This window comes from Polypterus senegalus, chromosome 9, assembly GCF_016835505.1.
Source record: "Polypterus senegalus isolate Bchr_013 chromosome 9, ASM1683550v1, whole genome shotgun sequence".
In the NCBI taxonomy this organism is placed as follows: Eukaryota; Metazoa; Chordata; class Cladistia; order Polypteriformes; family Polypteridae; genus Polypterus; species Polypterus senegalus.
In genome coordinates, this window is record NC_053162.1 from 89,493,942 (window position 1) to 89,518,092 (window position 24,151).

Genomic DNA, 24,151 nt, shown 5'->3' on the forward strand with positions numbered 1-24,151 from the left:
ACATGACAACACTAGCAGCTACTTTTGCAAACACAACAAAAAAACACAGAAAGTCAGTTTTATAAGTGCCATTTTAAAAAAGGAACCCACCTTTAAAATATTTCCAGGCCTACAGGAAGTGATGCTGTGAAGAGAACTCAAAAGCAAAGCAGGAATTTGAAAAGATACTGTAGCTGTTGTAACCAGGAGGTGAACACCCTGTAAGGCTGTCAAACATATCGTCACGCCAGTCTCTTAAACGCACGACAAATAACAGGCAAGCCTGTAGATGTAGCACAGAAACTTTTATTAGTATTTTCAACACTTAACATCTCTGAAATTGTCTTGTTCAAAACATTCATTTACACAAAGTCTGGCCCATCTAGAAAATCATTTCCAGTTGCCTGCAGACGGAATGCGAGAGCAGCTTTTACTTCAGGATCGTGATTTCCACAAATGGCTTCCAACTAGAGAAAAAAAAAAAATCTCATTATAATGTAGTTGTAGTCGTGCTGTCTTGTGTACCGAGTACAGGGAAGTTCCCGCTTGCTGTCAAACCAACATACAACACATCCCCCTGTCTAGTGCCATGCTGAACTACATTTACATTTGCATCACATATGAATGTGTACACAAAGAGGTGACTTCATCTGTCAAATTATCTTTTACTTTTTTATGTCATTTGTGACCGAGTACTTGTAAGTCATCCTAAATTAAGGCAGGAGTTCCAGAAATTCCAAACATCAATACAGAATTTTAGGTTTTCATTAAAACCATTACAGTGCTGTCCACTGTCCATGTATGTGTGCTTTTGTCTCGAGTCAAACAACTGGGAGACACACTACTCCACTAATATGTCAAATAGGGACCAGTGGCACTTCTCACTTGAGAATCACGTCTGATAGAACAGAACACACGTCTGGGGCAACCTGTTAAAAAGCGTGTATTGAATAGAGTGGCAAAGCCTACACCCACTGCTAATTTCTCCAGTCCGTGCATTTTAAAAATTGATGCCAGGGATACAAGCAGAGAGCAAAAGATAAAAAGGCTGTTACTCCATTCAGGAGCTCCGTAGCACAAGGTGACTGAAGCTTAATAATTAACTTGCATGTTGTAATGAGGACCGCCAACAATGAAGACTGGGAGACACACATAGACCACTGCAGTTACTGGGCTCCACACGTTTGAGAAGTGCCTCTGTCGCTTTCTTTCATTTTAACTATTGCAGGACTATATGAAATAACGGCAGCAAACAGGGTTTAGATGAGCATTGTGGTCTATGGATATACGACATGTTAAAAATGATGTGGCGATTGTGTCATGGCCCGATTGCTTTTCCAGTTAGACAGTCAAGTTACGTTTCTTTTGTTATTCATTTAAACATGCAGGCAGAAGGTGGATGTTATGCAGCCTCATCTCTGCCTCTACTGGTATTGTTGGCCAGATTTGGGGATTCAGGCGTTTTAAGTAATGAAATCTGCATCTCCCATGACTCTTCATCATCAGCTCTCTAAACGGTAGTCCTTTTGACGCAGTGTGACACACCGTTTACTTCAAGTACGTATTTTGCTGTTCACATTTTCATGAATATAGACACCAATTCTTTAAAGCTCACATCAACTGCTACACTATCATTGTAACACTGAACAGAGAGCACACACGGCCCCTGCGATAATGTATTGTTCACATTGACCATTCGTCCATTGATGCCTTCAAATGCCAATGTATAATTCTGATGCTACAGAAAGGGATTTCCTTTACATCAGTTTGTTTATTTCTATACTATGCAATGTGCTCTCTGCACAAACACAACACACATTGACTTGTCTAAAAGGGTTTTTGGGAGACATTTTGACTTGTAGATGGTTCATCATAATCAGAAGTTTGCTCTCTGTCAGACCAAGTTAACAAGAGCACCTCTGATCTTTGCAATTCCAAATCACCAGCCCTACTTTGAACGCCACCTTCATGAAGCGTTGGATTGGCTAAGAAATGTGACAATTGTTCCACTCATGGTTGTCTCCAGATGTATATATTATATGCTGGGCTTCTGCAAGACTAATACTCTCTCATAACAAGAGCCTATAAACACCTCCAAACACTCTGTACTCCCTGGGTGCGTTGGAGACTTCTTGAGCCGCCACAGGCCGTGACAAACTGCCTTCAAATGGACAAAGGGACCAAGGTGAGGCAGAAATGCCTCTGGGTTTTATATAATCTCATACAAGACACAATCACATTCTCTAGAGCCAACCCTTGTCTGCTTTTCCCAAAAATGATGCTAGAATTTTTAAGAATAGGTAAAATAGAAAACTGTTAAATGTAATCATATCTGACCACTTGAAACCGCAAGATTCTCTACTAAAATAGCAACTACTCAGTTTACTTTTAAAGTCCCTGGGGACAAAAGCTTAATATCCCGCCAGCATCCATGGATAATAAGCTTTAGTAGAAGTTATTTTTTTTTTCCAGCTATAACGTTTGTATTTTTCTGAGTTCTTGCAATTATACAAAAAAAATAAATAAATAAATAAATAAAAACCAACACTTCAAGTATTTTATGAAGTAAAGGTTTCTGTGCAATTGAGTGACTTATCTTTTCACAGACACAGTCTTAATAGCCTTAGTGTTTTCATTTCTTACAGTTTACTGCAGTCCAGGCAGGATCAAAGCCACTCTGTCAGGAAACATTTTTGAGATTCTGTGGACCAAAATCTACTTAAATATCATACGCTTCCTTAAATTTGAAGCAACATTAGAGAAACCAAATCTCTGGCCCAGGACTTTCCATGGTACATCGTTTCCTGGTTGAGATCACTTGATCACAGAGGCTGGAGCTTCTTAGAACTGGGGTTAGTCTGAACCCATCTACTGTGAGTGGCTCACAGGCGTCACTACTGCCATAGAAGTAACAAGTGTGACTTATAAAGCATTCCTATCCATACATAAAAGACAGAAATGTGCTTAAGGGTTGGTGCAGTGGCTGTATTACATTTTTAAACAAGAAGCTCACGTGTCTCACTAGCGATGATCAACCAGCCTAGCGTTTCAAAATCCCATAAAACGTGCAGGGCTGATGTTGTACAGCATCCTGAAATTTCCAGTATTACTGGCAGAACTGCTAAGCTAAGAATTAATTAATTCAGCTTTTGCAGAAGGCGTACAGACTCAGCACTCGGTGACCAACATTAATACAAACAGCCTGGAATTAAAATGAAAACGTATACAAGTGTTTGTTTTGCCATGCTTCTGCAGGGTGTGTAAATTGCTGTTTGTCCAGCACTATTTTCAGCCTAACTACTTTCACTAACAATTTTAATTCCTGAAATTTAATGTTAGTGAAAAAAAAGTAGAGAATTACTGCAACAGTCTGTTTTAAAATCCACAAAAATGTGAAGTTCTGAAGCACTAAAAACATGCAAAGTTTTTAACAGAAAACAAATTGGGTCAGTTGCGCAATCTGTTGATGCAGTCAGATTATTTTCTTACCCTGTTATGTCTGTAGGTCCCAGAAAGGTGAGCACATTTCTTCTGATGCCTTAAATACTGTGGGCCTCTTGTCAGCATTGGGAGATGCTTTTACTAAAATGCCTGCACACTGCAGTTCACCATTAATTGTTGTCAAGTGCTGAATCAGCCTTTCCACACTCTGCTTACCTGGGAAATTAAAACTCAGTTTTCTTTTACCTGAGGAAGAGTCCTTAGAGCTTTTCTATCTCAAATTACCTGCTTTCTGTTGAAAATGTTTCTTTCCGGGGTCTGAGAAATAACTTGGAGAAGAAACTTCTTAGCTGTAGTGACTAACTCAATCACATTAATCTGTAAAATTAAAACACACAAATAGGATGGAACACACATGCTGTTTCTTCACATAATGATAAACACATTTTATTAATCAATCAAATAATGGAAACTTTCCGGTCAATTAAGACAAAGTGTGGGGATCCAGCCAAATTTTACCACATGTGATGCCAATAATTTCCTCAACTTAAACTTAAATGTTTTCAGAATTACATGGCCTTTGAATATGGCCACTGAGAGGGGTAGTCTTCTTTTCCTCCACTGATGGAAAAATGGCAGAGAGGCTAAGCTTTGTCACCTTTTTACCTGGCTTTATCTTAGTCCAACTTTCTTGACCATTTGGATAAGTGGACTCCCTACCTCATACCAATCCTATTCCGTCACATCTCAGTCCTCCAGTCCGCTCCCCATTCTGGCCAAAACTTTCCTCCTGAAGGGGGACAGGGCATCATAATTCTACCTACCCCTTTATTCCAGTCTATGCCAGCCCGTTAATGGCCTTTCGTCTCAGCTCACCTGTATTCTTCCAGGCTAGCTGACTGGTCAGTTTCTGAGATTTTATCATTACTACTTTGAAGCTTTACTAAGTTCTTAAGTATTTTTTCCTATTGTACTTATATTATTATTACATCATCCTTATGGCATTACTCCTGAATTTTACTAAAACATCTAATATAATATGATTAACTAGCTTCTAAAAAACGTTTATCAATCAGACACTGTAGTTTTAATGCACATTAAAGTTTATTCTGATGTATGCATTGCCACTATTTATGATTTCATTAATCAAAGCTGATAATAAAGTATTATTTTTTGTATGAAGTGCAAAATCTTGAAGATATCTTGGTGTAAAACTAAAAAATTAACCATTTGTTAAAATTTAGTTTTTTTCTCTGAGGAAACAACCAAGAATATGTGATTTATCTCTTGTACAAAAACAAACTAAATAAAAGCATAAAAGCAGTCAAGTCAAACAATTCATTAAACCAAATAAAATACTGTAAAAGCTGTGATAAAATACATTCTATACTGTTCAGTGAATATACATTTGTGCAAAATATAAAAAATAAAACAATAAATAAAAAAATTTTCACAATGTCAAAACAACTTATTATACCGATTATTTCCACAGTGTTTTTTAATATTTAAATCATGTAGTCCTAGAGGTTTACGCATTTATTCATTTGTATATTATGTCCACAAACATGCATTTTACACACTTCACCTGCTCATAACTTTGTTCTTCTTTGCTTTCTGAGGAACATCCATCAAATGACAACTTTAGAAGCTCAATGTACATCCGCAGTACTGTTCTCAAGAAATCCTTATGCTGGAGAATGCAATCACGCACCTTCAGGTCCAGACTTAGAAGAAGGCTGTGGCAAAGTGACAGGTGTATGAATGGTTATCTCCTGTATTTGTGTACTGCTATGGAAATAAGAATTAACCTGCAAGACTGCTGGCTCTAACTCCTTTGTACAAAACACTGGTCAAACAGCATGAATGGGATACCCGACGCTTGCTGTGCTTTCTAGTTTTCATTCAAGCTTTACTCCCATTTTAAAGTTTGACCAGGGTGGGGTATTGAGACATTACAGAAAGCACAATGACATCTCTGTGGGCACACTTCTACCACTAATCCTATGAGGGAAATTACTTCAGTTCACGACCAGAGTTTTGGAACGAATTATGGTCGTGAACTGAGGTTCCACTGTATACTTTTCCTCAACACTGTTGTGTGCCAAGTGTATCACATTGTTTTTGTTGATCATGCATCAGTTCAGTGTACAGCACAAAAGTAACTACATAGAGATGAGTAGGGGAAGCTATGAAGGCTGCACCCAGTTCTATAAAGAACACGTGTGTCGATGACAAGAAGCTTTTTTTACCTGTAGAAAGCAAAAGGTAGCATCTGAATTTCAACATCTGACATCATTTTTTTCATTGTTTTGTTAATTTCTTGTTCTAACAGCAAAAGAGAGGGAAAAACAAAGGGAAAACATGTTAAAGATTTGATACCTGAACAACATGTAAAGACGTTTATTAATGAATTATAAACTTCAGAAAAATCAAAAGGTAATGCTGATATGATAGCCAGACAACAAAGTACCAGTAGAAAAACAGCAACAAAATAAAATTCAGAAGCTGCATCACCCGCAAATGTTAAAATAATCATCTTTACATAAAACAATAATCTACTAATTCCATTAAAAAATAATACACAAAAAATGAAAGATGCTTCTGAAATTTACATTTCACTTTGTCTGACCTATTATATATACAGTATAACATAACAGCAAGACTACCTGCACCGGAGTCGTTGAAAATAACCAGCATTTGCCCCACATCTTCAAGACATTTTACAATATCTGTACAGCACTTCTGTACTTTTGCTAAATCCATGTTGTCCTTTCATGAAAAAAGAAAAATAACTCAAGTCAGCTATAAAATAAGGCAGAAAATGGAATCACAACCGTCAGGATGATCAGCTTATTAAATTAGTACAAGATTGGAAATTATTTTCCTTAGAGTTCATGACTTTTAATCTTGATATAAATACACTTTTAGAATTTTTAACAATACCTTTCTCTGCACTTGATTTAAAGCAGTTTTTAAGAATGTTACTTTTAGTCAGCTGTTACTGTCAATTATTGACATTTACATCTAAACCCCACTTTAGAAACAGGGAAAAAATGATATTCCTTTTTTAAAATCCCACTTAGATTATGGTACTGACCCTTCCCCCTCCGCTGAACCATGCAGGTCACACTGTTACTCAATTTCAATCAATTAGCTTTAAACTTTGCCTGTTTTAGAGTAAAGGAAGAACCCAACGCTCAAAGATATGAGGTTCATGGAGCCCTATACACCCTAGAGATGCGATATCGGCTTTATTCTAACCCAGATTATCAAGGAATGTTCCTCTAATTTTCATTAAAATATATACAGTCCTTTTGAGTGGCACAGGATCAAACATACAGACAAATATATATATACACACACAAATATATATATATATATATATATATATATTTATATTATATATATTTTATATATATATTTATATATATATTTTATATATATATAAAGCTGACTCGAAATCTGTGTGCAAATCTACATTTTGCTCTTTATTATTTCAAAAATCAGATAAAATTTAGTGGAAAAAGTACTGTGTTTAGACCATATGCTATCAGTGATCCCAAATGATTTTGAGATATGACTAACTTGAGGGGTTATGACCAATGTTCCCTCTAAGGAGTAGCATATAGTGAGCAAAAAACATTGTTTATGAGCGACATTTTGTTTAAGCCAAAAATTTATGAGCACCAATTTTCGCGATAAGTACGAGCGACGCCGTCGGAATGAGCGATCATGCGGGAAGTATGAGCGATGCTCTGAATTCGTGTGAGCGATCGAGGAACATTGGTTATGACTATTCGTTAGCAGGCTACAGCTTTGACTACGACATGTCCAGACCGATTATGATGGTGGTGTAACACAAAGATGTTATACTTGCAGCCCCCAACCACAATAAACAACTCTAGAGACAGGTTGAGCCACAACAATAATACTGAGGGAAATGAATAAAGAAAATGTTGAACATGATAGGCGGGAATCAAACCATTGTCGATAAATTACAGTACATTATTTCATGGCACTCATTCCAAAGCCAAGCAGCCTCCACAAAGCTAAAATTATATGACCAACACCTAATTAATGGTGAGATGTACTTGTGTCTGTGTCTTGAAAAACAAAGCGCTACTATGAATTTGCAAAAATATGTGGTATGTTATAAATTAATAATTTACATTAATAATAGTTTTAGTTGTTTTATGATGAACTGTATTTCATACCTAACATCTTCTATAAATTTACCTAATCTTTTATTCCATTTTCCACTAATGAAAATTAGAAAAGCCCTTAAGATCCTTTACAGAATAACACATAAAAGCACAACATTTCTTGAGAAACAAGAACAAAATAGAAATTAATACAATTTTATTTGAAATATAGTATTCTAATAAAATTAAAACTGAACGTTTAGGATATGTAATATATAAATACCTTGGGATGAAGATGAACATTGATCAAATCAACCAATGATAAAAACAAAAGGAAAATTAGCACCTGAGGGGGGGGAAAAAAAAAAAATCACAAACTGTCTTTACATAATCATCGTCATAACAGCATGGCAAAAATAAACATGTTTTGTGTTATAATGATTCTTCAACATGTATGTTATATCATACAAACGATTCAGTATTCAGTTCAGAAAAATATGTCCAATGTGAATACTGAATATAATATTATACAGTAATACAGAACTAGTAATGTTCTAGTTTAAGGTTGGGTCCTTGAGCAAGGCCCTAACCTGATAATTGCTAGAGGAACACTACAATAGCAGACATTGCACTCTGACTCCCAAAGGTCATGTTAAAAGATTATTAATCTCCAAGGGGATTTTTTTTTTTTTTAAACTTTTATTGAATTTATTTAAAGCAAGAAACATTCCATAAAATCAAGTCAAACTTAACTAAACTAAATTCAATTCAACCCCCACCCATGAGAAAGAGAGAAAGGCCAACAGCCAGTGTAAAACTTTTAACAGTAGTAAAGAGAGGAAGGAGTCTCTCTCCACAATATAAATGCTTATTCTAAAGCGTTATTGATTAGGTCCTGTCAAGTTTTACAAAATTTTTGTACAGATCCTGTAAGTGAGAATTAGATTTTTTCCAGTTTCAAATAGTATATAACATCAGTTACCCACTGACTTAACAAAGGTGGTTTGGATTCTTCCAGTTGAGGAAGATAAGCCTACGTGCTAATAGTGAAGTAAAGGCAATTAGTTTGTTTGTCCTTCTCCACTTTAAGCCCACCTGAGAGAACACCAAACACAGCTGTTAATGGGTTAGGAGGGATTGTGACACCAAGGCTGTCTGAAAGGCATTTAAAGATTTTGGTTAAAAATTATGTTAATTTGGTGCAGTCCCAAAACATGTGGCCTAGTGAGGCTGGAGCTTGATTGCAATGTTTGCAGGTTGGAGCTTGCCCTGAAAACATTTTGACAATTTTAAGCAAGATAGATGTGCTCAATAAAAAATTTGAAGTTGAATAACAGAATGCTTTGCAATAACGGAGCTAGGGTGAATTCTGTTCATGGCTGTCCACTCCGTTTCTGAAATGCTGTTAAGAGATCCTTTTCCCACTGTACTTTGGGATCTTTAAAAGGAAGGAACTTACCATATAAAATTTGAAAAAGACACACACACAGGAAAAAAAAAACTATTCTATTGAGGCCTTCAAAAATGGCCCATTTATTTAACTAGGGGGCGGAGCCCCCTGCTTGCTTCGCTCACCTACCCCCGAGTTTGGTTTACCGGATATACAATTTAAAGAGATTGTTATTTTCATGGGAATTTTTACATATTAATTATTTTTACTTTAAAACTTTTGTAAAAAAAAAAAAAACTACTTGTCCTTTATTTTTCAGCTTTGTTGGGCTGAATGGCCTGTTCTCGTCTAGGGTGTTCTAATGTTCTAATTTCCGCCCTCGGCTTGGTTAAATCTGTTTCTCGCAGTACGTATAACGCTGCTTGCGTTGTGAAGGGTGGGTGACTGAACGAATGCTAAGGAGATGCTGTTCATTCCAATTGTATCCGGCTGCAGGTTGCAGACTCGGCCTTCCACACCTCCTGCCTTCAATAGTCTGCCCCAGGACCTCCCATAGTCCGTAGAAAAAGATGGAGAAATGCTGCTGTACAGTTTTTCCAATTTGAAAAAGAAAATGAGCTGAAAACTTTTTCCGTCACGGAACAATGGCACTACAGAACCAGGTATGGACTCACAGAATTAAAAGCTCAGTATATTTAAGGAGACTTTAGATCCTGTAAACAAAACTAATGAGATGTATGATTATATATAGCAAATCCAAGTGTTCTGTGTTTATCGTCATTAATGACATATCCTATTTTTAAGCATATCGTTTTAATTATTTTTTACCTCTTCTATTATTTCTTTTTAATATTTGCCATATTATTTAATCTATATTAACTTTTTAACTTATTTATGAGAAGTTATGTAGCATATCTGCAATGTTAGTGTGCAGCGAGCTAATCCTGCATTTTCCAGTATTTACAGATGCAACACATGGTGTGTAACAAGTGGCCATTTCCATTGTTGTTTTTGTTTAAAAGTCATTGTCAACAGTTTACTGTATGTCAGTATTTAATATATGTCTTTAGATTTATTGTTTTACATCTTGTATTAGGGCGTTCCAAGTCAGATGAATAGTCATGACTGTGGAATTTTCATGTTGATGGTATGACCATTTCATATAGTAACCATATCTTTGTGTACATCTGTATTTAATGTTGTTATCTCCAGGGGCCTCATGTATAAACGGTGCGTACGCACAGAAATGTTGCGTAAGAACTTTTCCACGTTCAAATCGAGATGTATAAAACCTACACTTGGCGTAAATCCACGCACTTTTCCACGGTATCTCATACCTTGTCGTACGCAAGATCTCCACTCGGTTTTGCAGACTGGCGGCACCCAGCGTCAAAGCAGTTCTACTGTTCCTGTGTGGTTACACCTTATTTTCCTGACGCGGCTTTATAAATACACCGAAACTAACCGGATATTGTTTATTAGTGTAATGCATCTGATTGTAATTAACTTGTAACAATATAATGGTCCAGGGAACAGCCATAGTATTCCAAATACCATAACTGCTTTAGCGTTGTTACTCTTACTTCTTCTTCTTCTTCTTCTAGCTCCTCCCGTTAGCAGTTGCCACAGTGGATCATCTTTTTCAATATTTCTCTCACTGCACCACTCAGAGTATTTATATCACTGTATCTGAGTGTGAATCACAGCAGCAGCTGATCGGAAAGGGAATTATCGGTATACAGCTTCAAGGACACGCTGTGTCAGCCACTGCAAAATGTTTTAAAGCCTTTCCTGTACAGACCTCGCGGTTCAGAAACAGAAACGATATCATTTATAAGGTGAAATTCAGCAAAATATGTTTATTAAATTATACAGATAAAACTTTAACTTCATTTAAATAATCTATATTCTTCACTGGGAGTGTCGTTAAGGATAGAATAATTAAACATGTACTACGAAGACATTTCAATGTTCTTTAAACGTTTTGAAGAATCGGCGCTAAGCTTACAGATGGCTTAACGTCTATTACAGAGCTGATTGTATGGCGATCGGTTACTTGGGTAAACAAAAGCACTGACTGCAGTGACGGCTACGCCAATATATATTGAATATAAAACAGAAAGAGAAAATAACAACACGGCTAAAAACACAGCGACAAATTTCGGCAAAAGTTAAATGTTTGTATCATGAGCATGAGGAGGCTATGCAGCCATCCACTGTGCATAAGCTACCTTACTGACGGGGGGCGAAGGAGCCTCTGCCCAGTGCCACCACAAGCCTAGAGCCGCCCCTGATTGTACTGCTGCAATAAATTATTTCATCGAAGTGAAACACATGTTTAATAACGTGCTTTAACTCCTATCATCATGAAAATGATATCACGTATACATCTCAGTATTTTAGTTATTCAGAGAACTGTAATATTACGAATGTAATGGACTCTGTGTCCAGTTGGAGGAAGAGAGCCGGTTTAAAAAGCAAGTAGTGATTCACACACATAGAGCACATAGAAGATCAAATACAAAACAAAGAATTTAACGTGCTACTTTAATTATGATGTGATTTGAGAAACTGGTTAATTATTTGTGAATTATTTGCGATTTGTGAATGTGAGCTTTCAAGTTTCTCCAACACGCTATGTCACTCGATCAACTTCCTTTTGTTGATTATACCACGGTTTATTTGAACAAATAGTATGTTTTTCCTTTGCCTCCACTTGGTATTCGCTGAAATTCTTATATTTTCCCCGTGCTTTTCCCATTGTCTTTTCACAGAAGGCTGTGCTTAAGGGCGATTTATATTGATTTGCATATTCAAATAGGCGTAATTCTGGGAGGATTTGGGGCGTTACATAATGCGCGTGCACGAGCGTTAGTTTTCACGCTGGTCAGGATTTATGTAGCGGAAGAACGTGGAAGTTGGAGTATGCACAGATTCCTGCATCTGGATTTTTCTGTGCGTAAGCACATTTCGGCTTTTGTGCTTAGGCCATGTTATAGTGCGAGTTCTACGCATGGCCTTATACATGAGGCCCCAGGTTTCCAAGTGACGATTTTGTGGTTTCTCTGTATTTCATCCTCGAGGCCCCTTCAGTTTTAATGAGGTGTGTCACAACTTTAGTACTCTCTTGTTTCATTGTAGTATTTGTAGAGGGAGGATTATATCTGGTTGTTGGTTCCCATTTTTGCCACCTGCTACAGTCTGTGTTGGATATTTGTGTTATGTTTATTTTATTTTATTATATTTGTATTTTTTTCATTTTAGCATACTGTCCCTACTGGTATTGATGTTCCACAAACGCCTACCTTTTAAAATGCAGATATTTTAAATGTATGTTTATGATGGTTTGCATAAATATTTTTGTAACATTAAACTCCTTTTAACAATGTGACTCTGCTCAATCCTCTTTATAATGACATGCTGGCTTTGAGGAAGTGCTGGTGTGTGTGTGTGTATATATATATATATATATATATATATATAAAAGGATTAATACAAAATATAAAGTAAAATACATAATACAAATTAACCTGCAATTTACCTTTAAAAAGAATCATGGCTGGTGTGAGTTTCTAAACTGATTTGGAATTCCACCCAACGGGACGACATGCTGAAGAGTGTCCCAAAGCAATCGCAGTCTCCCAGCGCTGTAGCAGTTCGCCGTATAAGCGCATCCAAAAAGATCAAGGAACATTATAAAGATCCCGCTGCAATAAATAACAGTGCTGTTGCTGTTTCAAACTGAATAAACTGGTGTTTTTTCAGCTGGTGTTAAAGTACTGAGACTCAGCTTCGTGTTTTGGGGAGCAAGATGAGGACTCGCACTTCACAGCGCACACACACAGTCACAATGCTGTAGTAAACAGAGAGAGGCGCTGGGCGAGTGAGATAAGAAGAGAGAGAGAAGCGCTGTAAATAGAGAGAAGCGCTGGGCGAGCAAGAATAGGAGAGAGAGAGAAAAAGACGCACTGGGTGAGCGAGTGAGCGAGATGAGAGAGAGAAAAAGACGCGATGAGGGAGCGAGCAAGATAAGGAGAGAGAGAAAAAGACGCGATGAGCGAGCGAGATAAGGAGAGAGAGAAAAAGACGCGATGAGCGAGCGAGATAAGGAGAGAGAGACAGAGAACGACCATCAGCTCAGTTGTGATCACATGACGCTCAGCAGACAAAGTGTATCCATACTACTCGTATTGCAAGACATCGCTCGTTTATCAAGTCAAAAGTTCTTAAAAATTTTTGCTCGTCTTGCAAAACAATCGTAAACCAAGTTACTCGTAAACCGAGGTTCCACTGTATACTGTGTATATATATATATATATATATATATATATATATATATATATATTTATATATATATATATATTACACACACACACAGTGCATCCATAAAGTATTCACAGCGTATCACTTATTCCACATTTTGTTATGTTACAGCCTTGTTCCAAAATGGATTAAATTCATTTGTTTCCTCAGAATTCTACACACAACACCCCATAATGACAACGTGAAAAAAGTTTACTTGAGATCTTTGCAAATTTATTAAAAATAAAAAAATAGAGAAAGCACATGTACATAAGTATTCACAGCCTTTGCCATGAAGCTCAAAATTGAGCTCAGGTGCATCCTGTTTCCCCTGATCATCCTTGAGATGTTTCTGCAGCTTAATTGAGAGTCCACCTGTGGTAAATTCAGTTGATTGGACATGATTTGGAAAGGCACACACCTGTCTATATAAGGTCCCACAGTTGACAGTTCATGTCAGAGCATAAACCAAGCATGAAGTCAAAGGAATTGTCTGTAGACCTCCGAGACAGGATTGTCTCGAGGCACAATTCTGGGGAAGGTTACAGAAAAATTTCTGCTGCTTTGAAGGTCCCAATAAGCACAGTGGCCTCCATCATCCGTAAGTGGAAGAAGTTCGAAACCACCAGAACTCTTCCTAGAGCTGGCCGGCCATCTAAACTGAGCGAATGGGGGAGAAGGGCCTTAGTCAGGGAGGTGACCAAGAACCCAATGGTCACTCTCTCAGAGTGTCCTCTGTGGAGAAAGGAGAACTTTCCAGAAGGACAACCATCTCTGCAGCAATCCACCAATCAGGCCTGTATGGTAGAGTGGCCAGACGGAAGCCACTCCTTAGTAAAAGGCACATGGCAGCACACCTGGAGTTTGCCTGAAGGACTCTCAGACCATGAGAAACAAAATTCTCTGGTCTGATGAGACAAAGATTGAACTCTTTGGTGTGAATGCCAGGCATCACATTTGGAGGAAACCAGGCACCGCTCATCACCAGGCCAATACCATACCTACAGTGAAGCATGATTGTGGCAGCATCATGCTGTGGGGATGTTTTTCAGGGGCAAGAACTGGGAGACTAGTCAGGATAAAGGGAAAAATGACTGCAGCAATGTAGGGAGACATCCTGGATGAAAACCTGCTCCAGAGCGCTCTTGACCTCAGACTGGGGCAACAGTTCATCTTTCAGCAGGACAACGACCCTAAGCACACAGCCAAGATATCAAAGGAGTGGCTTCAGGACAACTCTGTTAATGTCAATGAGTGGCCCAGCCAGAGCCCAGACTTGAATCCGATTGAACATCTCTGGAGAGATCTTAAAATGGCTGTGCACCAACGCTTCCCATCCAACCTGATGGAGCTTCAGAGGTGCTGCAAAGAGGAATGGGCAAAACTGGCCAAGGATAGGTGTGTCAAGCTTGTGAACTTTTTTCACGTTGTCATTATGGGGTGTTGTGTGTAGAATTCTGAGGAAAAAAATGAATTTAATCAATTTTGGAATAAGGCTGTGTATATGTATATAAATATATATATATATATAAAGATATAATGAGAAAATGATTAATTCGTTCCCATGAAAAAACAATCCTATTGTTATTGGCATATTATACATTGATGGGGTTGTATAAAATAATTTAAACACTGCTTAATACTAAAATACATAAATACAAAAGCAATTAGATGAAATAAATGAAAATGACTTGTCCGATAACAATGAGTTTAATTTTACTGCACAACAAAGGAGAGCGTTACAGCTCTTCCAAAGGAGCCTCTTCAGGCAGATGTGAAGCACTGCCGTTCTTCTTCTTCTGGCAGTCTTCAATCCAAATCCCTAAAGCAGATTCCATACAGACTACTGCCTTATTACATCCACTTACAACTCGTTTTGCACTCTGGTTAAAAGGACACTGCAGCCATAGATCTTATATTCCTTTCCTACTTTTTAAATAAAAAGAATCGTAGCCTTCAACAAATCCAAAACATTTACCTTTTCGGCAATCATTAACATCTTCCATTTGCACTTGGGCAAGGCCCCTGAAGCAGTAGCAGATCGTTTTGGAGCCATAAACACAAAAGAGCACAAAAGTTAACTCTTTACACAGCGAAACACGTTGATGCTGAATGAGCGAGACAAGACTTCCTGGTTAACACTGCATTCAGCACGCAGGAACTTAACTGCGTGCTCTGATTGGTTAGCTTCTCAGTCATCCGCCAATAGCGTCCCTTGTATGAAATCAACTGGGAAAACCAACTGAGGAAGCATGTACAGGAAGTAAAAAGACATATTGTCCACAGAACCTGCAAAGCAGCGAAAAATCCGCGTTATATATTTAGTTATGCTTTCATATAAAATCCACGATAGAGTGAAGCTGCGAAAGTCGAACCGCGATATAGTGAGGGATTACTGTACAGGTAAAACTTTTTTTTAATTTTGAAGGCACCAAGTTGGACTTATTCCAAAGCAGACGTATACCGAGGTACCACTGTAAATATCCACTGTATATATATATATTTATATATATATATATATATATATACATACATACACACACACACACACATATACATACATATATATATATATACACACACACACACACACACATATACATACATATATATATACACACACACACACATACATATATATATTTTTTTTTTTTTTAGGGGTGGGACTCGATTAAAAAAATTCATCTAATTAATTAGAGGCTGTGTAATTAATTAATCTTCATTAATCGAATGTAAGCACACATGAAAATCTGCCAGGACAGGAATACTGTAAACTCAAGCGGTTTTAATTTCTGAAAAAAAAAAAAAAGAATTTAAACTGCATTTCATTTCAAAACAGAAACAAAAATATGATCCTTGGCTAAAATTGGCCAGACTTAAAAAAAAAAAAAAAAAAGTGGTATTTTAAGTACTTTAAGTACATTTTCAGAATGGTATTGTCTTTAAATAATAATAACAAAAATTTCAACATTAAAGTGCAGTTTTTCTTCTTTAAAAAATAAGGCAGAAACATAAAAGGTAATTTGACCAGCCTCACCTTTAAACTGTGAGTAACCTTAGCCAAAATTATTTTGTACATTAGGCTAAAACAGTGTGATCATTGAACATTTTGTAATTAGATGTAATTAGAATTACTAACGGTCATGGAAGTCCAATGATCCCCAGTAAGAGCCACAAAGTCCGCTTTCTGTAATGCATCTAATTTTGCTTGCTTTTCAGTGTGCACAAAACCATGCTTTTATCAAGGCTTCCGTCGGGTAGTCTTTTGAAATGAAATTTTCCTCTAATCAGTCGTAGGAACACGCTTTATTCCGACTATAACATTTTTGTAGCTCTGATGTGTGCATCAATGTAATCGATATACCAGGAAATCATGCATTGACAAAAGTTCCCCTTTGCTTGGAATTGAAAGTGTGATTAAATGCGTTATTTTTTTTTAACGCGTTATGGAGTACATGCATCGAAGCTTCTCAGCTGTGCTTGTGCTAAGAAAAGGAAACATTTTAAAAATAACGTAACATGATTGTGAATGTAATAGTTTTGTGACCGTTATGAGTGTTGCGGTCATCAAAGATTTGATTATAATTTCTTTCAATCAGGTTCGTATTTGGACAGTTTGCACAAAACCACGCTTTTATCAAGGCTTCCGTCGGGTAGTCTCTTGAAATGAAATTTGCCTCCGATCAGTCTTAGGAATGCGCTTTGTATCCATTATTCATAAAGCTTCAATTGGTGATCTGTCTTTCTGCGTTAACCGCATATTTTTTCATACGTTTCAAACCAAGGGGATGCGAGGGTAAAATGAATCGGGAAGCGCGACGGCGTGTGGTTTGTCTATTTGAGAGTATGTTGATCGGGGTATATATATATCTATACTAATAAAAGGCAAAGCCCTCACTCACTCATCACTAATTCTCAAACTTCCCGTGTAGGTAGAAGGCTGAAATTTGGCAGACTTATTCCTTACAGCTTACTTACAAAAGTTAAGCAGGTTTCATTTCGAAATTCTACGTGTAACGGTCATAACGGTCAACAACGTCCGCAATGTTGAACTTTCTTATTCTTGGCCCCATCTTCATAAAATTTGTTAGGCGGCTTCCCTGCGCTAACCGAAACCAATGTACGTACTTATTTCGGTGATATGATGCCACTGTCAGCTGCCATATTGAACTTTCCAACGTCACTAATTCTCCAACTTCCTGTGTAGGTAAAAGGCTGAAATTTGGTACTTATTTCGGTGGTATGATGCCACTGTCGGCCGCCATATTGAACTTTTCAAAGGTCTTGGTTACTTATGGGCCCATCATCAAGAAATTTGGTATGGGGGTTCCCAGTGCTAACTGAATCCTACTTACGTACATATAAACGTCCATAACCTGCAGCTTGTTCACCGTGTGAGGCGGCGTTGGGTCATTCATCCCAACGCCTCCCAAGTTGTTGGCTGTCTTCCTATATAAGGCCGGCCGTCGCTCCAGTCTCTACATTCCCTTCCTTGCTTCACCACGGGATTCCCGTCTCCCTGCTGATAACTACAGCCTTTTTATTTAATCCACGGCTTCTCCGCTGCTTTATTGTTCATTTATTACAATTATAGTTATTGTATAGGTATTTTAGACTTACTTTACATTGTTCAGGTACCCATTTCCTTTATCATTCCAACCGTACCCCCATTAACATGTCTATTGAGGTGATCACCATCGATCAAAGAACTGTCACTTACCGAGTGGTTTCTAAGCCCGGAGATGCCACCGGCCTTTACCATTCTCTTTGTTATATATTGCACGGCCATATCAGGCTCACTCTTGATATCCGGAGGAACATTGTGTCTTATGTATTGAATAACTGGGACAGGTTCAAGGTGTGGACTGATGACGGTACAGGAGATAATTAGACTACACAGGAGCACTAGAAGAGTGAAATGCTTAAGCCCTTCACCTATGCATCTGCCGCTGAATTGTTCGGTTGTCGCTTTCAAGTGTACTGAAATGGCCAAATATTTTACAACTTTTGACAACCACCAATGCCTCTTAAACATCTTAGATTCACAGGTGACGATTTGAGTAGTGGACACTTTGATGTTTATGAACGTTTAAACTCTCAAAAGCTGGATGTGAAGTTATCGATGAAACCGGTTGTATGCTTACAATGCTTGACAGATGCCAAATGTCACTTCAACACATCAAGTCCTACAAATACTGTCGTAATTGAAACAAACCATGAAACTCAAACCAATTATGACAGCAGCAATCCAAGCTGTGAGATTTGAGACAAAATTACTGTTCACATGGCCAACTGTACGTTACATGCTCAAGCTTGGTCATATTACAACCGGAGGGCCGAACTGACAATGTGGCATACAAAGAGATCCTTAACAAATAATTATTGGTATATTTTCCCTCAGTTTAAAAAGGTTTGATTTTCTTCTTAATAAAAATTTTAAGGCAGTACTTTGCCGCTGCGAAGCGCGGGTATTTTGCTAGTATATATATATTTATAATATATATACACACACACCTGCGCTTTGAAGCGGAGAAGTAGTGTGTTAAAGAAGTTATGAAAAAGAAAAGGGAACATTTTAAAAATAATGTAACATGATTGTCAATATACAGTAATTGTTTTGTGTTATGAGTGTTGCTGTCATCAAGGATTTGATTATCATTATTTCTTTCAATCAGATTCGTATTTGTAGGATGTGTTGTGTTCAAGTTACATTCCGTGTTTGTCAATCGTTCTAAAGATAACAGGTTTCATTCATCGATTCGTTTCTTACTGCATCAATAAACAGCTCGTCTTCCTCTTTATCTGAGACGTGACACACTGCATGCACTACACCATGTTCCTTTAGCGGGACATTGACTTTTTCCACCGTGTGCTTTGTTTCCGCAGTAGCTGCACTTATGAATATGCTTGTTTGTATCACACGCTTCATATTTTTTTGCTGCCTTCTCAATTGTGTAATTCGGTTTTTGTTCAGCACTCTTTGGAACTGTTGCTTTTTGTCTGTGCACTGCATCATTTCATGTGAGCCGCTCGGTGTACATGCATCGAAGGTTCATAGCTGTGCTGGTGCCATTTCGTGCGATGTCCATGGCTGTATTTAATGTTAGCTAAGACCCGGCACTTAAAAGTTTCTCTCGCAATTTCGCCGAGTTTGTGCCAAACACCACCCTGACCATCTCATCTTCCTCTGCATAAGCACAGTCCTTCACCTGTGAATATTTAGCGGCAGTGTTTCTATTGGATTGCTGCTGACGGACGGCCTTATATGGGGCAGGCACTAAATTACGTGGGAGTTGTAACTCCGCCTCCCATGGGCATCGAGCAGAAGTCTATTATAGTATATGGACGAAAAAATAGGTTCCAGTTATGACCATTACGCGTAGAATTTTGAAATGAAACCTGCCCAACTTTTGTAAGTAAGCTGTAAGGAATGAGCCTGCCAAATTTCAGCCTTCTACCTACACGGGAAGTTGGAGAATTAGTGATGAGTCAGTGAGTGAGGGCTTTGCCTTTTATTAGTATAGATATAGATACATGTGTGTATGAAAGTGAATGAAATGAGGTGAATGGGAGGGGAGATGATGACGTGACTCCCCCACCCGCTTTAACTGTCAATCCCCTGACAAACACAGTCTCTCGGAATTTGCATAAACACAGTCCTTCACCAACAATTTTAACTTAGTTGCAAATTGATCAAAACTCTTGTTTATACCCTGCGTCCCCTCATTAAACTTGTATCCCGCGAATATCATATTCGTCGTGGGCATGACAAACGCCAGCGGCAGCCTGTCTATGAACTTAATTTAAACTTTAGGTTTACACCGTGCTTTGTTTCCGAAGTAGCTGCACTCATGAATATGCTTGTATGCGTCACTCGCTTCATATTCTTTTGTTACCTTCTCAATTGTGTAATGCGTTTTTTGAACAGGTTTGATTCATCGATGTGATCACTCGTACTGCATTCACAGTCAGTTTACGTGAGCCGCTCTCTTGTGTGATCTTGCAATGTCCACGGCTTTTTTTAATGTTAGCTAAGATCCGGCACTTAAAAGTTTCTTGCTACAGCAATTTTAACTCCGTTACAAAGTGATCCAAAGTCTCGTTTATACCTCGTGTCTTCTCATTAAACTTGTATCTCGCGAATATCGTATTCGTCTTAGGCATGACAAATGGCAGCGGGAGCGTGTCTATAAACTTAATTTAAACTTACGGTTTACATCGTGCTTTGTTTCCGCAGTAGCTGCACTTATGAATATGCTTGTAGGCGTCACTCGCTTGATATTCTTTTGTTGCCTTCTCAATTGTGTAATGCGTTTTTTCTTCAGCGCTCTTTGGAGCTCTTCCTTGTTCTCTAAGTACTGCGTTCACAATCAGTTCACGTGATTACGTGGGAGGCGTGACGATGAGAGACGCAACTCCGCCTCACACGGCGACTGACCTGCAGGCTATGGCCGGTATATATGCACATAAGTAGGTTCCAGTTATGACCGTTTCGCGTAGAATTTCGAAATGAAACCTGCCTAACTTTTGTAAGTAAGCTGTAAGGAATGAGCCATCCAAATTTCAGCCTTCTACCTACACGGGAAGATGGAGAATTAGTGATGAGTCAGTCAGTGAATGAGTGAGTGAGTCAGTGAGGGCTTTGCCTTTTATTAGTATAGATCAAGACAAATAGTCAAAATGTTTACCATTATAAACTTAGTGCTTCTTTTTGAAATCACTGAAGTAACTGCTCACATTGGACTGAGCAAGCAAACGCCTTTCTAAATGAAGGCCAAGAACCAAACAAAAAATTATTCTTTTGGTTCTTTTTTAACATTTCCTTAGGTAAATATTTTTTTCTGTTTTCAGGTTTACACTCTATTGAGTAATTAGAAGATGAATAAAGACTTGCACTACATCTGAAGTGAAAAAAATGCCTTGCTATTCTGTTTCATAGCACTGTGTTCATGCAGGTTTCAGATATTTTCTTTTAGAAGAAATGTCAGCCTCCTTTTTCCAACATCCAGCACAGGACACCGATGAGCAGGTACAGACACCTCATTTTATAAACTTCCATAAAAAAGATGAATTACATTTTGTTGATGCTGGCTTACAATGCCTATGTTATTGTTAATTAAAATGTATAGAAGGACTTGTAATGCTTGTCTCAGATGCCTACTGATAATCGTTAACCAGTGGGAGTCAAAGCCCAAAAGACTAAAAGCCTGTTTTACATCTTCTGAGAAACTGCAGTGCTAGTAGAACTCTTAAAGGCCTTAAAACATTTGAAATGCATTGTGTTTTGTGTTAATAACAGTGTATTGTAAGAAACATTGAAGACTTGTAGAATCTGCGATCGAAAGCAGTAATGTTAATAATGTATAATAAATTCAGAATATACTGCACATTATTTTTTACTTTCCTTTCCTTTCCTTTTTCGTACATTCCCCTGTGGAGGAAAAGGCTATAAGCTTTATAATGACCATTTTAAAGATTTTTTTTTATAAAATGGATTACAGCAACACTGAGAATCCTTCAACATTTTACCGAGGCAGAGAAGTGGTATGCTGAGAACATTTCTGTGTTCAGGGGGCACATCTCACTCCCTTCATTACTGTCAATGGCCCAAAGACGACATTGAGGAGGCCCTTCAGAAATTCGGTTTGCTATCTGAATTTCCAGAAGAAGATAAGAGGGAATATGTCCTTAGACCCTTCATCATCCTTTTTTCATATATGGAAGATATGCATCTGTTTTAAGATAACGTGAGAGGAAAAAGGAAAATGACTGTGTTTTGTGAGAAAATGTAACAAACGTACTGTTCATGTCCCTCATTGTTCAGTTACAACCGACAATTCTTGTTCTTTATTTTATATATTCTTTAACTCTTTTGTAATAAATGTTGCAAACCAACTTCATCAACTGAGTCCATTGTCACAGATCTGCACTTCTTAGTGTTATGTATTAAAATAATGTTTTATAAGATAGGGCAAGGAAATTTTTATTTTTAAAGCACATTTACAACAGCAGCCAGAACTGAACCAAAGAAAGGGTAAAAGAAGCAGTTCAAATATACTGTATGTACACATTACAAAACTGCAAGCATAACCAACCATTACATAAAAGATTAACTTAAAATACACATACATACATATTTATAATCCTGTATGTACATGAGCCAACATATATAAACAATGTCAACTTCTTGCAGGGTCAAATAGCAGCAAGAAGAAATAAGACTTTAATGATGACTTAAAAATGGCCAGTGTTAGAGCAGACCTAATATAATAAGGTGAGCCATTCCAGAGAAACGGAGCAGCCGCTACAAACACCCAATTCCTCCTTTGCTTCAACCTCGACCTCGGCACAACTAAGAGCATCTGGCTAGTAGACCGCAGGGCTCTTGTTGGCACATACAAGTGAAGAGGTTCCGAGAGGCAAGATGGGGCTGATCCATTCAAACATTTGAAAACAAGAAATAGAATTTTAAAATCAATTCTGAAACGGACCAGAAGCCAATGAAGCAAGGTCAGTATTGGTGAAATATGGCCACACTTATGAGAGCCATTCAATACGCGAACAGCAAAGTTATGGAATAGTTGTAGGTGTCGTAACAAGGCCTGACCAACACCTACGTACAAAGAACTGCAATAGTTCAAATGAGATTTTAGAACAGCTTGGATGGCCTTTTCAAGATCCCTGAAAGAAAGAAAAGCCTTTGCCTTAAAGTCTCAGGTAGAAAAGGCTTCATTTAACCTCACAATTCATCTGTTTGTCAAGTTTGAATGAGCTGTCAAAAATCACGCCTGGTCTCCTAACTGAAGCTTTATATGTATATGGCAAGGGATCCAAGAGCAACATTAGAGACACTCTAACTTTGTTAACTTTTGGATCCATAATCATCATTTAGTTTAAGAAGATGCATTGCCATCCAGGTTTTAATATCACTAAAGCACGCATGGAGGGTCTATATTTTCTTGCTTTGATTTTAGTAGCAAATATATTTGAGTGCCATCAGCATAGAGAAGCCATACTTGTTAACAATGAAGCCTAAAGGTAACATGCATATCAAAAATAGAACTGGTCCAAGGATGGAACCCTACAAGTAAGAGGAGCTACAGAGGATGGGATCTCATTCAAATGAATAGAAAAGCTCCTATTTCTTAGATAAGATTTAACCCATTTCAGGGCATTACCTTGGATGCCTACATACTATTCAAGGCAGGATATACGAATTGTAAGATCTACAATGTCAAAAGCTGAGGTAAGATCTAGCAGTACAAGAATGGCAGAATCACCAGCATTAGTAGTTGGGAAGAAGTCACTGTAAACTTTTAACAAGGATGTTTCAATGCTGTAAGAACATGTGTATCTGGATTGGAATTTTTCCAGAACAGTATTTTCATCCAGAAATGTTTGAGTTAGGACTTTTTCTAAGACTTTAGATAAAAAGACAGTTTAACAATTGGCTTGAAATTTGACACATTAGAGGGTCCTTATTCTGTTTTTTTAATACGTTTCTGCACCACAGTGTTTTCAAGGCAGCAGGAACTCAATCAGAAATCAAGCTAGCATTTATCAAACTAGCAATACTTGGTCTGACAGAATCAAAACCCCTTTAAACTAATCAAGAGGGGACACTGTCCAGGGGGCAATTTGTAGGATTCAGGCATAAGACAACAGAGAAGATGACACATGCAGGCTCAGAGTTGTCCAAGACAGCTGAACACACTATGGGAAGGGATGAATCCTGAGCAGGTAGTGAGACCGATGACCATTATAATGGTAATCTTATTTACAAAAAAGTATATCCCTGTTTGTAGAGTAAGTTGGGGTATGCGACAAATGCCAAATTCCTAATACAAGAAATTGTATATGGCGATTAAAGGATTTAAAATCACTAAAAAATCGATTT

General features: G+C 37.8%; 1 protein-coding gene and 1 long non-coding RNA gene across 2 annotated transcripts in view; one reads left to right on the top strand and one right to left on the bottom strand.

The window, feature by feature from the left end:
* Window positions 1-269: 269 nt before the first annotated feature.
* The window catches only part of LOC120535535 (Fanconi anemia group A protein), a 129,838-nt gene continuing 105,956 nt past the window's right edge, over window positions 270-24,151 (bottom strand). The window contains exons 39-44 of the mRNA XM_039763455.1: window positions 7,846-7,908; window positions 6,087-6,189; window positions 5,670-5,745; window positions 5,006-5,156; window positions 3,706-3,798; window positions 270-446 (exon numbers count right to left, since the gene is read on the bottom strand). Of these exons, the coding sequence (XP_039619389.1) occupies window positions 342-446; window positions 3,706-3,798; window positions 5,006-5,156; window positions 5,670-5,745; window positions 6,087-6,189; window positions 7,846-7,908 (591 nt within the window). The 3' untranslated portion in view covers window positions 270-341. The remainder of the gene's footprint in view (window positions 447-3,705; window positions 3,799-5,005; window positions 5,157-5,669; window positions 5,746-6,086; window positions 6,190-7,845; window positions 7,909-24,151) is intronic.
* LOC120535536 lies at window positions 9,315-22,154 on the top strand. Its single transcript, XR_005634917.1, has 3 exons — window positions 9,315-9,614; window positions 21,106-21,283; window positions 21,756-22,154. It is a non-coding gene; the product is annotated as an uncharacterized LOC120535536 (long non-coding RNA).